Raw genomic sequence first — 13474 nt, forward strand, 5'->3', positions numbered from 1 at the left:
ACTTTAACCTTTAGATGCACTGTTCTTTAGACCACCAGCAGCTGCAGTAACTGTTTGGGGCATTCACCTGGGCCAACAGTTGGTCAGACTCAAAAACACCCACGTGTAACAGATATGGACGTCAGAGGGAATGACCTGGGTGACCAGATGTCATTGGAATGAATGCACAACCATGTTTAGACACCGTATCCGATGTTTACTACACGTGTGGTTTGAGGGGATGACTTTTTCACTGAATGACAGAAAAATCACATGATACACGTTTATTCTAGTTCCATTGCTTCCATGGAAGTGATTTAACGTTAAGCTCGAGGTTTCTCTCCTCGTCCTGGTGAAATGTTTTAGCTCGTGCATTTTGCACCATGTTGCCTACAATCCACTAAATGCTCTCCGTATATGAGAAGAATTGCACCATTTTTAATCTGAAGACACCCGGGTGCATGAAGCAATGACAAATGCTGGCTTTTAGCAGACTCCTCATGAGCTACTGCATCAATAAAATTAAATCAGGCAGGTGATATAATAAAAAGAGGGAACAATGAAGGGATGGAAGGTAATTTCTTACCAGGAGCACACCCCCGTCACCACACACACACACACACACACATACAGCTGGTATTTTGGCAGCATTGTTTGACATGCCATCCATCTTCACACTCAGCATTAATAGTCCTTCCTAACACCTGGTCCCAGAACAGCTTGAGGCTCACCATCAAAGCAGGCACAAAAAAAAAGAAAAGTCCCAAAGTCTCACTGAGTGATACTTTCTCACCAACGAGAATGTGGAGGTTTCACTAATAAGCTCTCTAATGAGGTCTTTTCTGTGCCGCATGTTGCTGCAGTGAGAACATTTGGACTGTGTGTTTTCTGAATATTGAGTGATGTGTTTTTGCTGTAGCTGTAAAATGTCACTCGGCACGCTTAAGTGGTCTGTTTAAGTTGTTTTTGAAATGTTTGCTGTGAGAAACTGCCGCTTGACCTCAAGTTTAAAAAAAACCTTAAACAAAATGTGTCACACCAATAAGGTGGAATCATATTCCAAAACAGTTGTTTCCTTAAAAAACGGTGTAGAAAAGGTGCTAACTTACTGTTATTTATTCTTTAAATGCACATCAGACCATTAGTATCAGAGAATTATCTGAAGTGTTGGGGTTAAAAATGTTTTTTTGTCCTGTTTAGACTTTTTTAGACACCTCTTGGAGTGTTATATATAAAAAGGGATCTTGATCCCAGAACATTTTTCTGTCCATCTTGGCTCCTTCCCTTTGAAAGCATCATGAAAATAGTGAAAGAAAATTAATTTCAACCGATTCCAGAGAATTTTAAAAGCACCCAACTCGTGTCCGTTGTTGTACCCGACAGGATTACAGAGTCAACATCTTCCTGCGGCAGCGCTGGAACGACCCCCGGCTGAAGCTACCGCAGGACTTCAAGTCCGACTCTCTCACCGTCGATCCCAAGATGTTCAAATGTTTGTGGAAGCCCGACCTGTTCTTCGCTAACGAGAAGAGCGCCAACTTTCACGACGTCACCCAGGAGAACATTCTGCTCTTCATTTTCCGTAATGGAGACGTCCTCATCAGTATGAGGTATTGAATTGTATTTTAGTTTTCTGAAAATCTAGTCTGTACATTTTAGACAATATTTGAGACTTCTTTATAGAAAAGTTGGTTGCAAACTGCAGAAATTGCCTTTTCAAAACTTAGTAATTATTTTCCATTCCCCGTGTGTCCGGAGTGAACCTTCTTTAAATGGTAAAAACCCAGAGTTTGAATATAAACTTTGATGCCCTGGGTTCATTCTGGTGTGTGGATTTTACTGATGTGGTCTTTTGCACTTTTCAGATATTCATTTTCTTTGGAGGCATAAAAGTTAAAATAAATCCAGAATGTTGAATCAAAGCCAACATCTCTGATTTGTATAGTGAAAGAGAAATTGCAAAAAAAATGAAGCAGTACGAGTTTTTATGTACAAAATTAACTAAAAAAATAAGATAACTGCAACTGAAAACCACTGCTATAGCCTCCATGTCAGCTGAAAAGGACACTCCTTGCATTACTGATTGGTTTGGACAAACCAAAACTAGAATGGCACTCAGTAGAGCGCATACCTCCACCAAGGCCCAACATTCCCCTTAAATTTAATCAAACCTAATCCAATATCAAACTCTATAGCTTCACATTTTGAATTTAAACAACCCATAACTTCTTAACCATACGTTCAGCTCACCAGATCTAGATCCACAACAAGTTGTACTCACTCGTAGATACCAGCCATCTAAATACAGCAGATTTTTCCATCAGGATCCATGCATTATTCCCTGTGATATTAACGCAAATGTCGAAAAAACGCCCTATCTTGCAATGTTTTAGAAAGTGAGAAATAATTCCTGGATCTGTTCCTTTATCCAGATCCTTACCAAAAGTTAATGGGGTCTATTCTGGGCCGAGACCCATCATCCATCCAAGTTTCAGGGGAAATCCGTTCTGCAATGTTTGTGTAATCCTGCTGACAAACCAACAAACACACAAACGGATGAAAACGTAACCTCCTTGGCGGAGGTAATCAACCTCTTTCCAAACAGAAATTGGCTCAGTTGAACACGATGTCAGGCTGAATGAATCAAGTGAAACGTTATTCACCGGCCACATCAAAGTGCAAAGTTTGCCCAGTGCAGCTTTAAATACACAAGACTAAACAAACACATCATGAGGTTTAATTGGATATGACTATTACCTGGAGACCGTAATGTGAAAATGTAGTAATTGATCATTAGTATTCTGAATGCCTTGTAAATCTGCATTGATTATTCTAGTCCTGTGTGCATCTCGATCATTTAGGGAAGGATTTTTATCTTTTATTTCCAAAGATTCTCTTTAATGTTTTTCTTTCTGGGTCAGGAATTATCGAGGCTGTGGGCGGCAGGAGCGAAATCTCAAAAAGATCTCGAGACTGTTGACATGCATATCATTTGGTGGAAAAACATTTGATCTTTCGAGGGGCTGAATGTAAACTTGTGTGGGGCACAGCTACACTCTGCTGTGTCAGGTTTCCAGAGATAATCCTTGTGAATGTTGCTGTGATTTTGAGCGTAACCTGTTTTGTTTATCCCGTGCAAATGCATCTCTCTCTCCAAAAAAAAACCAAAACAAACAAGAGTAAAGAGATCCCAAGGCGGTACTGGTGTCATGCAAACAAAGCTTCTATGTGAGTGTAGTTGGATATAAGAGGGTAACAAAAGCCTGATGCATAATGAAAAACTGAATTTTCTTCATCCTCCTCCAGGTTGTCCGTCACCCTTTCTTGTCCACTGGATCTGACGTTATTCCCCATGGACACACAGAGGTGTAAAATGCAACTTGAAAGCTGTGAGTTTTTCTGAAATAATCTCACCTCAAACCGACTTACATGAAATAGATTTTTTGTCAGAATACGTATCTGCTCTGTAAATCACTTGTGCCTTGTTCTTGTTCATTTGTTGAGATGACAATGGCCATTTATAGTTGTGCAATCATTCAACAGAACTGTGAGGTAATCATTTATGAGGATGGAGAGACTATTTTGATCCAGCTCATCATATCTTGTGTGAAGCTGTAACATCAGGCTTCTTTCTGTTGGCTGTAGAGAACATCGGCGGAGCTTTGGGTCCGAGCAGTGAAGCCAGTGAGAAAGTGCCTTAAACCTGCATTCTCTCTTATAGCCAGCAGGATGAGACTCCACTGGTTTCAAAGAGAAGTCTGATTGTATGTAAGCTTATGAGAAAAAGATCCTACTTTTCACTTGATTTATTACCTCAGTGAACACAGCAGGTTGTTCATTTCATAACTTATGATCCCAGTTAGAGTGAAATAGAAAATAAAGCAGGGTATACTTTAGGCAGACCTATTCAACTGGCAGGCCTGTATTTGGACCACAGGCCTTACATTTTTTTTGTTAGTACGCTGATTGTCCCATTCATTAGTTACGTCTGTTCTGAAGGACAAAGGTAAAGTTTTAACGCAGGCTGTTTAGGTAGAGGGAATCGTGACATCCTCCTCAGCTCCACCCTCTTGTCCAAATTTGGCCAGAAAAACAAGATGGCGACGGCCATAATGCCAAACTCGAGGATTCAAAATGACGGTGGGGTCAGAGCCAGACAGCAGCCTGCTACACAACATGAGAGCCACAGACTTTGAATGACAACAACAACCCACATTAGCTCTCCTGCTGAAGACACACACACACACACACACACACACACACACACACACACACACACACACACACACACACACACACACACACACACACACACACACACACACACACACACACACACACACACACACCAGTTAAATGTGCACTTCCGTTTGCAGGCTAGACGGCTAATTAGCCGATCAGCTGCAGCACATTAAACAGCATGAAGCCTAAATATCCCTGCGATTTTTGCTTTGGTCCTCACTCTTCAACACCAATAACACGACTGTCTGTCTGCCCGTCACATGCAGGCCGCAGCACAAGGTTGTTTACTTTGTCTCTCGCTCTCTACGGTGCAACACCGACGCTGTGGCCGCCTGCCAGCTGCTGCCAATCAGACGCAACCACAGAGAGATGAAAACAAGCATGTCTTATAGTTCCCCAAAGACCTCCATTCTTCCTTTTTATAATACAAAACTACTGACAATACATTTAAAAACCATGCTGACATTTTTTTTGGCAGTGAAAAGGGATGTCGAAATGTGATTTCAGTTGGACTTTAACACATCTGCTCGCTGGTGTTTGGGAGATACAGTATTTATGAGTTGGGAATATATTTGTTGGTTTTATAAAATGGTGGTTTTGGGGGTAAATGAGCTTTTTGCTTGTATTTAGAAGCCAATTTCAGTTTCTAACACTTAGAGAAGTGGAATAAATCATCATATTTTAGGGCTGTTGTGAAAGTCTCAAAGCTAATTGAGCTCGACTGCGGTTATTGCATCGTGTATACAAAGCAGTTTGGACTTCGATAAGCAAAATAACTTCAAGCCATTTCCCTCTAATGCCAAACCAGACAGCCGAGACTTATAGCCTTCTGCTAATCCGTGTGCATTTACTGTATATTATATTTCTCTTCTCTGATCGTTTGTTTGCGAGTGTGCTTAACATGCAAGCGCATATCGTGGCCGTATACAGCTCTGTGTGTGTATGAATGCATTTGTGGTCGCAGTAATGTGGTTTCAACTGAGTATATGTGGATTTCTGTGTAGGAGTGTCTCACTTTTATCTCTGCCTTTGTGCCTCTTTCATCCAGTTGGCTACACCACAGATGACCTGCAGTTTATGTGGCAGACAGGAGACCCGGTGCAAATGGACGCCATCGCTCTGCCACAGTTTGACATCAGACAAGAAGATATTGATTATGGGAACTGCACCAAATTCTATGCAGGAACAGGTACTGTCCTTGTCGTGAAATACTTTATTCTGACATTTTTTTAAAAAAAAACGTTAAAATGCTCATTAGTAAGGAAACTAGTTCTCCTAAAGAATAGCACTAGCACTAGCCAAAAGCAGCCGGATCACTTACAGCAGAAATGTTTTGAACCAGTGAAGGTTTTTTTCAGCCCCTCCATCAACCTTCAAAGTCTTGAATCCTACAGTAACAAGGTTTTGACTTCAGTGCTGTTCATCTAAGAACTTTTCTTTCATCCATTAATTTATTATTCTCTCTGAAACGAGGATATTTTGTTCTGGGTTTAGGCTCAAAGCTATTCTGTCCTTAGATTTAGATCCCAAACGTGTGTTGGATTATTATTAACTTGGCCTTCATGTTTTCTCTCTTGTCCAGTGAGTTTATGTGCTCTGTTGTGACATCTCACATTGAAGGTATTCTTTGTGCAAAGTAAAAAATAATTCTGTGATCTTGGTCGGGGGATTTACTGCACAGCAATCGTCTTTGAGTTGTGTACTGTTGTGTTGTATCTCATACAAGCTGTGTTCAGGCCCCTGGATAAAGAAATCAGGAGAAGGTGATGAGTCTTTTTGTTGAGGTAAGATTAGTAAGGTGCAGTTGATTTAAAGATAACATTTTAGGAGATTAGATCCTGGGAAGCAGCTGCAAGCTTGAGTTTCATGTTCTTATCTGACCAAAACGTAATGCTGTGTGACATTTTTTTTTTCTGTTAAAGGCCGAGAGATTAGAAGAACTCAATCATCCTGTTTCGTTTGTTGAAGGAAATTAAATATCAGCGCCTCAGTAGTCGACAATATTGTAAAGATGATCTGTGGATTATTCTGCCCTGTGGAGATTTGCAGTCTTTTATGATAGAGACACGAGATGTATATGCACTGTTGTGTGACCACACAGTTAACTACGACTAATGAGTCCAGACATGATGAATCTGTAACTCTCCTCCTGTCCAGGTGAACTGATAACTGCAGAACAAGAAGCACAGCACCTAATAATAGTCTGAAAGTACAGACTATTGACGTCGCTTATCATGGCGTCTCCGCTGGTCAGGGTTTTCCTCATGTGGGATTTGTTAGGTTTGCAAAAATAATAATCTCCTTCTTCGCGTTATGCAAATGAGCAGCAAACTCATCCGCTCGTCTTTTTACAACATCCGGTTTCTTTTACATTTTTAAACGTGCGCAGATGTAAAAGAACAAAAGAAACCGGACTAACGGTATACATGTGTCGAATAAAAACTAAACCTTGTGCAAAAAACTAGGTGCATTTATCAGATTTCTCACAATCCAATAACGGCTTTTATCAGATAAAGCATATCACATTTTGCTGTTTACATGACCACTTGAATAATCAGGTCACTCCATGAATCAGATAATGATCGGTTCATTAGTGTGCATGTAGACGTGCTCAGTGTCAAGCGTTTGCTTTGAGAGCGCTCCACATCAGAGTTAGTTCATTCAGAATAAGGTTATTTTGAGGATCAAGTTTAGACAAACAGACCTCAGTACAGCTGAGGTAGGATGTAGCATAAGGTTACAAAAAAATAAGAAAATAAAAAGGAGTTGCTGCTTTTAGTAGAAATGTTGTCTTTGTTTGCTAAAGTTGAGAAATTAAAGTTTCCTTGTGGAGATTTATTGTGTAAAAACTGAGTTTGATTTACATCCAGTGTCACTCACCAAAACACATTTAGTCTGATTGGTGGTGTTGTGTGTGTCCTTGAGGTCTAACTAAGATAAAACATTTGCAGAGCTGTATTTTAACACTGAATCATGTATTGCTGAGATTCCTGTTTACTAGAATCATATTCATGGCTAAGTAAATGTGTCTTGGTGTTTGGGTGCACACCAGTGAATAGTCAGAGAAAATAAGAACATTAAAAGCAGTGGCAGTCTTCTTCTTCTTCTCTGCCTTTGTTGACACATTATTGTGTGCCGTGGTTACCGCCACCATTTATTGATCGGTGGAACAGTTGGAGTCAAACATATCCACTTGTCCATCTCAGCCCTTTAGTTTCTTCTCTGGTGTGTCTTGTTCTTGGATTATCAGGAAGCGCAGGTCACTCTGCATGGAAAATCTGACGTGCACTGTGATATTAAACAAAGGTTTGTGTGACTACATGTTCTGGTTGGAGGTAGTTAGGATGAAGTCTAACATCTGACGATGTTAGATTTCAGACATGTCACACTGACCTTTTTTTCCAGGATGCTGGCAGGTCGAGAGTAGTTCTTTAATGAAATAGAAGAAAAACTACAAAAAGTACTCCTGGTACTTTGCCATACATGAATACAGACCAATGCGAGTGCACAAAAAAAAAAAAGACATTCGCAGTGAAATGGAAAATCTCTATCAGCCAACAGAGCTGGTGTGACCTCAGTGCTCTCGCACTTGGGAGGCGCACTGCTGGCAATGAGTCAGCCTTTTAACGGGTTGCCATGGCAACCTGGCCAGACACAAAGATCACCTCTGTGTGCGAGTGGTTCGAGGCTGCGCTGCGACACAGGCAGCCCTTATACGCTGTATAAAGCTCGCCCAGAGATCCCCGGGCTAGTTAAATATTACTTCGGCCCATCCACTCTACCATCCCATTGGACCCACCGAGCAGCCTCAAAGAGAAGAAACAACGCTGCTGTAGGAGGTCTGATGTGTGTAAATGCTCACTCCATGCTGGTTTAAGACCACTTAATGTAAACCATATTTCCAGCAGAGATGGATCGCTTCCAATTGATCCCTTATGAATGGAAATGTATGGCGTGCTGTTAAGAAATGATAAGCTTCCATCCACTAAAAATAGTTGAGGAGGTGGTTTAGGTCTGAAACAATTGGAAGCGGTGCTTTTTTGGGGGATGCTGCCCTGAATCTTCAAACAGGTCTCAGCTGAGACAACGTTAGCTGAAATGATGGTAAAGTCCTCGTGGCCATTGACCTTTTTTCTTCTCCTTCTCTTGTGCTTTCTCTGTTACTAATGGCGTACACAGCTTTGCTTTGCGCTCAGGCAAAAGGAGGCAGATCAGATACACGACTTCACCTGGCTCCTACCTTTTCCACTAAATGCCTAATAAAGATTTAGTAGAGCTAGTCAGGGGCCATTTCTCTCCCGCTTAGTTTCAGTTCAGGAGCCGGAGTCTCCTCAGTTCATATTTCAAGACCAAATAAGTCGTCTTATTCAGACTGTTATTTCGAGTATCAGTAGGCAATCTGTTACATTTTTGGACAACCCCTCCTCCAAGCAAAGAGTATAGACCCAAGATGAAACTGACAGAAGGGTGGGCTTCAGGCAACATTATTAAATCTCAAAGAGGTCAAGTTACAGAAGATTTCCTGAAGCAAAGGTCCAGAAATGTTTAACAAGGGAGCCCAAAATGCAGAGCAGAGACTCAGTGGCTTGATGACCAATGTAAGATATTATTGCCAAAAAAGAGGTGGGGGGGGGGGGAAGGGGGCTCCGGATGACGAAGGTGGAGGGAGGATGGCTGAGTCAGGCTGGGCAGAGCAGGGAGGCTATAGAGGCTGCAGGGCTTGATGTGTAAGCAGTTGGTGTTGATGCTGCTGGGATGATGAGCGGATGGATGGCAGGTGTGCCGGCAATCAGGCCAGATGCAGGTAATCATGTACTAAGGCAGAGGGAGAGACACACCCCCTGCATTCACCAACAAACAGAGACTGCTCTGTGCTTATCTAACAGTGGCGTTTTACATCGCTGCTTCCAATAATCGCCACAGTCTCAGACATGAGACAAACTCATTTTGAGCTCATGGGACGAATGAACGTGTTGCAGTCTGTCCATTCTTGATTAAAAGCTGTTTTCACTGTCAACTCTTTCCTCTCGTCTCATCTCTGGTCTGTGTGTATTCATGTCTGAGTGGCATCACGGTGGATGATTTTCAACACATGCAATTGTTCTGTGAGTTTCCTCGAGGCTGCACCAGGTAAAATAGAAAATGTAATCAGTTATAGGTCTGGGTCTGGATAGGATGGTGTCTGGGTCCAGACCTGAACAAGTGATCTCAAAGAGGGTGGAGAGGGATGGAAGGTTAAAGATGGGGCTGCGTTTAGGTTATTTTCATGGACGTAATAACGGAAATCTGGATACAGCGTTGGAGGTGGAGCCCTGTTCATCTCTATAAAGCTGCTCAGTCGCGCATGCAGCCAAAAAAGCTTTACTTCCCGGGTCTCGAATTACCTGGATCCTCCACATTGTTGGACCCATGGAGCATGAGCACGAGCACTACTGGCGAAAGGTCCAGTTCATCCCCCAACTAACTTGGTGGGATATTAATCCCCTGACTCTTCTAGACTTTCCAAATGTTATCCGATCGAATGGATCAAATTCTGATGGTGAGTCATTACTGTTGATGATGGCAGTATTCAGTATTCTGCCTCTGATTTTTTTAATGTTCAGGCAAAATGTGTCTCACTGAAGTTATTTAGTCATATCCGACCACTGTCTCCTCCTCCATGCAGGGTACTACACTTGTGTGGAGGTCATCTTCACCCTGCGGCGACAGGTTGGCTTCTACATGATGGGTGTCTACGCCCCCACGCTGCTCATCGTGGTCCTCTCCTGGCTGTCCTTCTGGATCAACCCTGATGCGAGCGCCGCCAGGGTCCCCTTGGGTACGGATTAATCGATCTATTCCACCGTCTTACACTGACTTTTGCCGATACAGTTGATCTGTAGATATTCCTCGGCTCGGCTCGAGTGCATGCTGGTTCGCATGAGAAAAAGCAGAGGGTGAGAGCGTTTCTGTTATCGAGGTAATTAAGTGTAAAAAGCCACGAGATCAAACACAGACCTGTAGGATTTATATGTTTTTAGGGATCACTGACATTATGGCTTCAGTCATCTCCATTATGACATCATCAATCACTGTGACACCATGAAGGACTTTATCTATCAAGCATGGTGCCACGTCGGCTGTTATTCCGTATGTGATACATCAGTGAATGCAGCTGTAACTGACAGATGGGACCCACAGCGGTGCAACATTTATCTGATGTAGGTCTAAATATATGTTTTACTTGTTGCTCCATGTAAAAGTTATGCATGTGTAGTGACTGAGGAGACCAAGATTTAACCCATCGTTAATATACCTGATTTCCACTTCTGTCATTGATCTGCTGACACCCTCAGGCTCACCAAGAGACCTTAATGTCAAACATTTTATCTAACTGGTTTCAGCTTTTCCTGTCGAGCTGTGCCAGCGCCAAATTCTAACAACATTTAGTAAGTTTGGGCCACTCGTGTTTAAAATATGCAGCTTCACGGCTGAGCTGATGGTAGGAAACGAGCACAGGCTCTTGTGTGTCTCAGCATGGGCAGCGAGGGTTTTTCGAGAGGCAGAGAAAAACAGGAGCCACTCAGCTGGCCAACGAGCCACACCTGATCCCTATTAACCCAATTAATGAAGGGCTGTGCTGAGGAGCATGAGGAGCAGAGCTGCTTTTTCCAAACCTGAGAGGCTCACAATGTGTCTGCACCGAGGAAGGTCCAGCGAGATTACTCGACCGTTAGCCCGGGCCCCGAGGGGACGCAACAATGGTTCAGAGCTGGTAGTGCTTAATTTATTTTGTGTTTCTGTTTACACACTGAATAAATCACAGGCAAGACACAGATGAGCCAACTCCAGAGTCCCTCCTGCTCTCGCCGTTGGTTGCTGGCACTGTCCTGGTTTAACACAGCCCGGTGTGATGGAGACGAGGGACAGAAACTCCCAGACTAGATTCATACACTTTATTTGGCTCAGAGTGGAAGACAAGGTTGATATGAGGTCATTAAGCACACTCGTCTCAGCACATCCTCATTGTTCACCAGCTCCATCACTGTGGTTCTGCAAACCACTTTATATTTCTTTATGTCGCAACTTCATGTTTCTTTTCAGTTGTATCTTGTGACAGCACTGTGCTCGTGGTCTGGTTTGGCTTAGTCTCCACTTAGTTTGGGTTCAGTCAACAACATATTTTGACTTAATTACCTGTTTGTCACCACAAACATGGGTGGAGACGTCCCGACTCCTCATCCAAAATATCCTGTTTTTGGTGCAGCAAACACGGCGGAGTGTCACGCTTACAAAATGTTCAGATGCTGAGGTCGCTCATCAAAAATGTTTCGTTTCCACACTCTAACTGTCGTCTCCGGCTCGGCAGCCTTTTCACTGATATAACATTTGTTATAAGTCACCAAACAAAGTATTGGATATCGTCATCGAAATCAGTCCTGTGTGACACACACTCATCAAAATACTTTTACCAAAAAATCTAGCTTGAACACAAGATAAATGATCTATTGTTACAGTTAAAACATCAATATTTTTATACAAGCAGTGGATCAAGTGACAATATGAAAAAAGGTGACAGTGTGAATAGGTTGATGATGATAGGTTCCTGCTTTAGTAGTAGGTAACTGTACATGGGAATACTTTATGTAAGCTAGTTAGCCAACAATGCTAAAGTTTGCAGCTGACATTAAAGTAGACAAACACACTGTTTAATCCATTCCTGACAGTTTTAGGGAAATAAGTTGATGCCCTAAAAATCTTCTTAGTCATAAAATATATAAGAACGACAAAAACAGTCATCACATTAAAACCGTCAAACAAACATAATCCGATAAAGGCCTGCAGTGCTTTGTGCTGCTGCCTACCTACTTTAAAATGCTTGTTGGCTAACAGATGCTCTAAAAATAGAAAACACAAATACAAAATAATATTATATATATATGAGGTATTTCCCATACATGCATGCTAACGCTGCACACGGCAGAACTGACCTACGCTATTAAAGATTCAGACAAAGCTTGTGTTTGCTGGAAAAAAAAAGGCCATTCCACTTCTTACCTCCTCCATAATTCAGCTCTGTTTGTAATGTGTCAGTGTCGCCCACGTACAGTATCACACGGGCACCTCGGTGTGTGCAGGGCTGCATGGATAAGATAATCCATTGTTATCCCACTCCTGTCATCCCCTGCCTCCTTTTCTCCATCCTCCCTCCAGTTGTTTATCACCACTTTCATCCCATCATCACTCCAACTCCTCCTGGAAGCCTCCTCTGACTTCTCTGTAAATGGGATCAGTCCAGGTCAGTCGACACGCAGGTGTGGGACCACTCTCATTTATTGCTCTGTGCCGTGTGTTTGTGTGTCCGTGTACTGTGTGTACTGTATGTGTCCGTGTGTCCGTGTACTGTGTGTACTGTATGTGTCCATGTGTCCGTGTACTGTGTGTACTGTATGTGTCCATGTGTCTGTGTACTGTATGTGTCCATGTGTCCGTGTACTGTGTGTACTGTATGTGTCCAAGTGTTAATTGAACGGTGCGTTTTTGTGCATTTCCATGTTTTCTGTCCACTAACAGTAAAAATGGGTTATTGCTGTGTTACAGAAACATGTTGTTCGTGTTTTTCTGTCCGATACAAAGGCCAGCTTGATGTTGTACATGCAGCTGAGTGTGTCATTGGGGACCAAATCTATTTCAGTCAGGCCACCGCTCATGTTTACCTTCGCTGGTGGATAACAGGCAGGCTTTCAGGTTGACGATGCTCCTTCACAGTTTATTTCAGAGGGGGAGTTTGATTAGAAATCCTGAACCCCATACGAACTCTCCCTTGATGAGAGACCATAATGAGGCCCGGAGGCGAAACCCATCGGTCATCACATTGTGTTTATTATCTCTCTAAAGAGTCGTTACAGTCAGGAAAGGGGAGTGAAGCCCTTCACTGGTGCCTCTGATACCCTCTGAAGAGTTGTAGTAATTCTTCCTGCTGTAGCCTGACAGAGTGCTGCTGTGCACGGCCGATCTCTAACCTGTAATCCTGTTAGCCATCAGAGATAAAAACAATTTAAAATTACTATCATTAGAGGCTGTCTGAAGCTCTTGGAGATGTCCTAATAAAGGAGGTAAAGGAGCGCTGATGAATTTCTAATTGCAGTCATGTTCTCAGAAACCCTGTGTGGATGTGAGTGTTTTATTACAGCTGTTCACACCGGAACATGAATCTGTTCTGTATTTCTGGCTTTAAAGAGGAAATGTAACACTCTGGTCTCTCAGCAGCAGA

At 42.5% G+C, this 13474-nt stretch overlaps 1 protein-coding gene across 1 annotated transcript in view; it reads left to right on the forward strand.

Annotated features, from left to right (window-relative positions):
• Positions 1-13474, forward strand: part of glrbb (glycine receptor, beta b) — a 31847-nt gene that overhangs the window by 13416 nt on the left and 4957 nt on the right. Inside the window, exons 5-8 of the mRNA XM_084353962.1 lie at positions 1363-1589; positions 3286-3368; positions 5270-5410; positions 9887-10039. Coding sequence (XP_084210088.1) covers positions 1363-1589; positions 3286-3368; positions 5270-5410; positions 9887-10039 — 604 coding nt within the window. The remainder of the gene's footprint in view (positions 1-1362; positions 1590-3285; positions 3369-5269; positions 5411-9886; positions 10040-13474) is intronic.

The sequence above is a fragment of the Pagrus pagrus genome, assembly GCF_965226575.1.
Source record: "Pagrus pagrus genome assembly, chromosome: 5".
Taxonomy (NCBI): Eukaryota; Metazoa; Chordata; class Actinopteri; order Spariformes; family Sparidae; genus Pagrus; species Pagrus pagrus.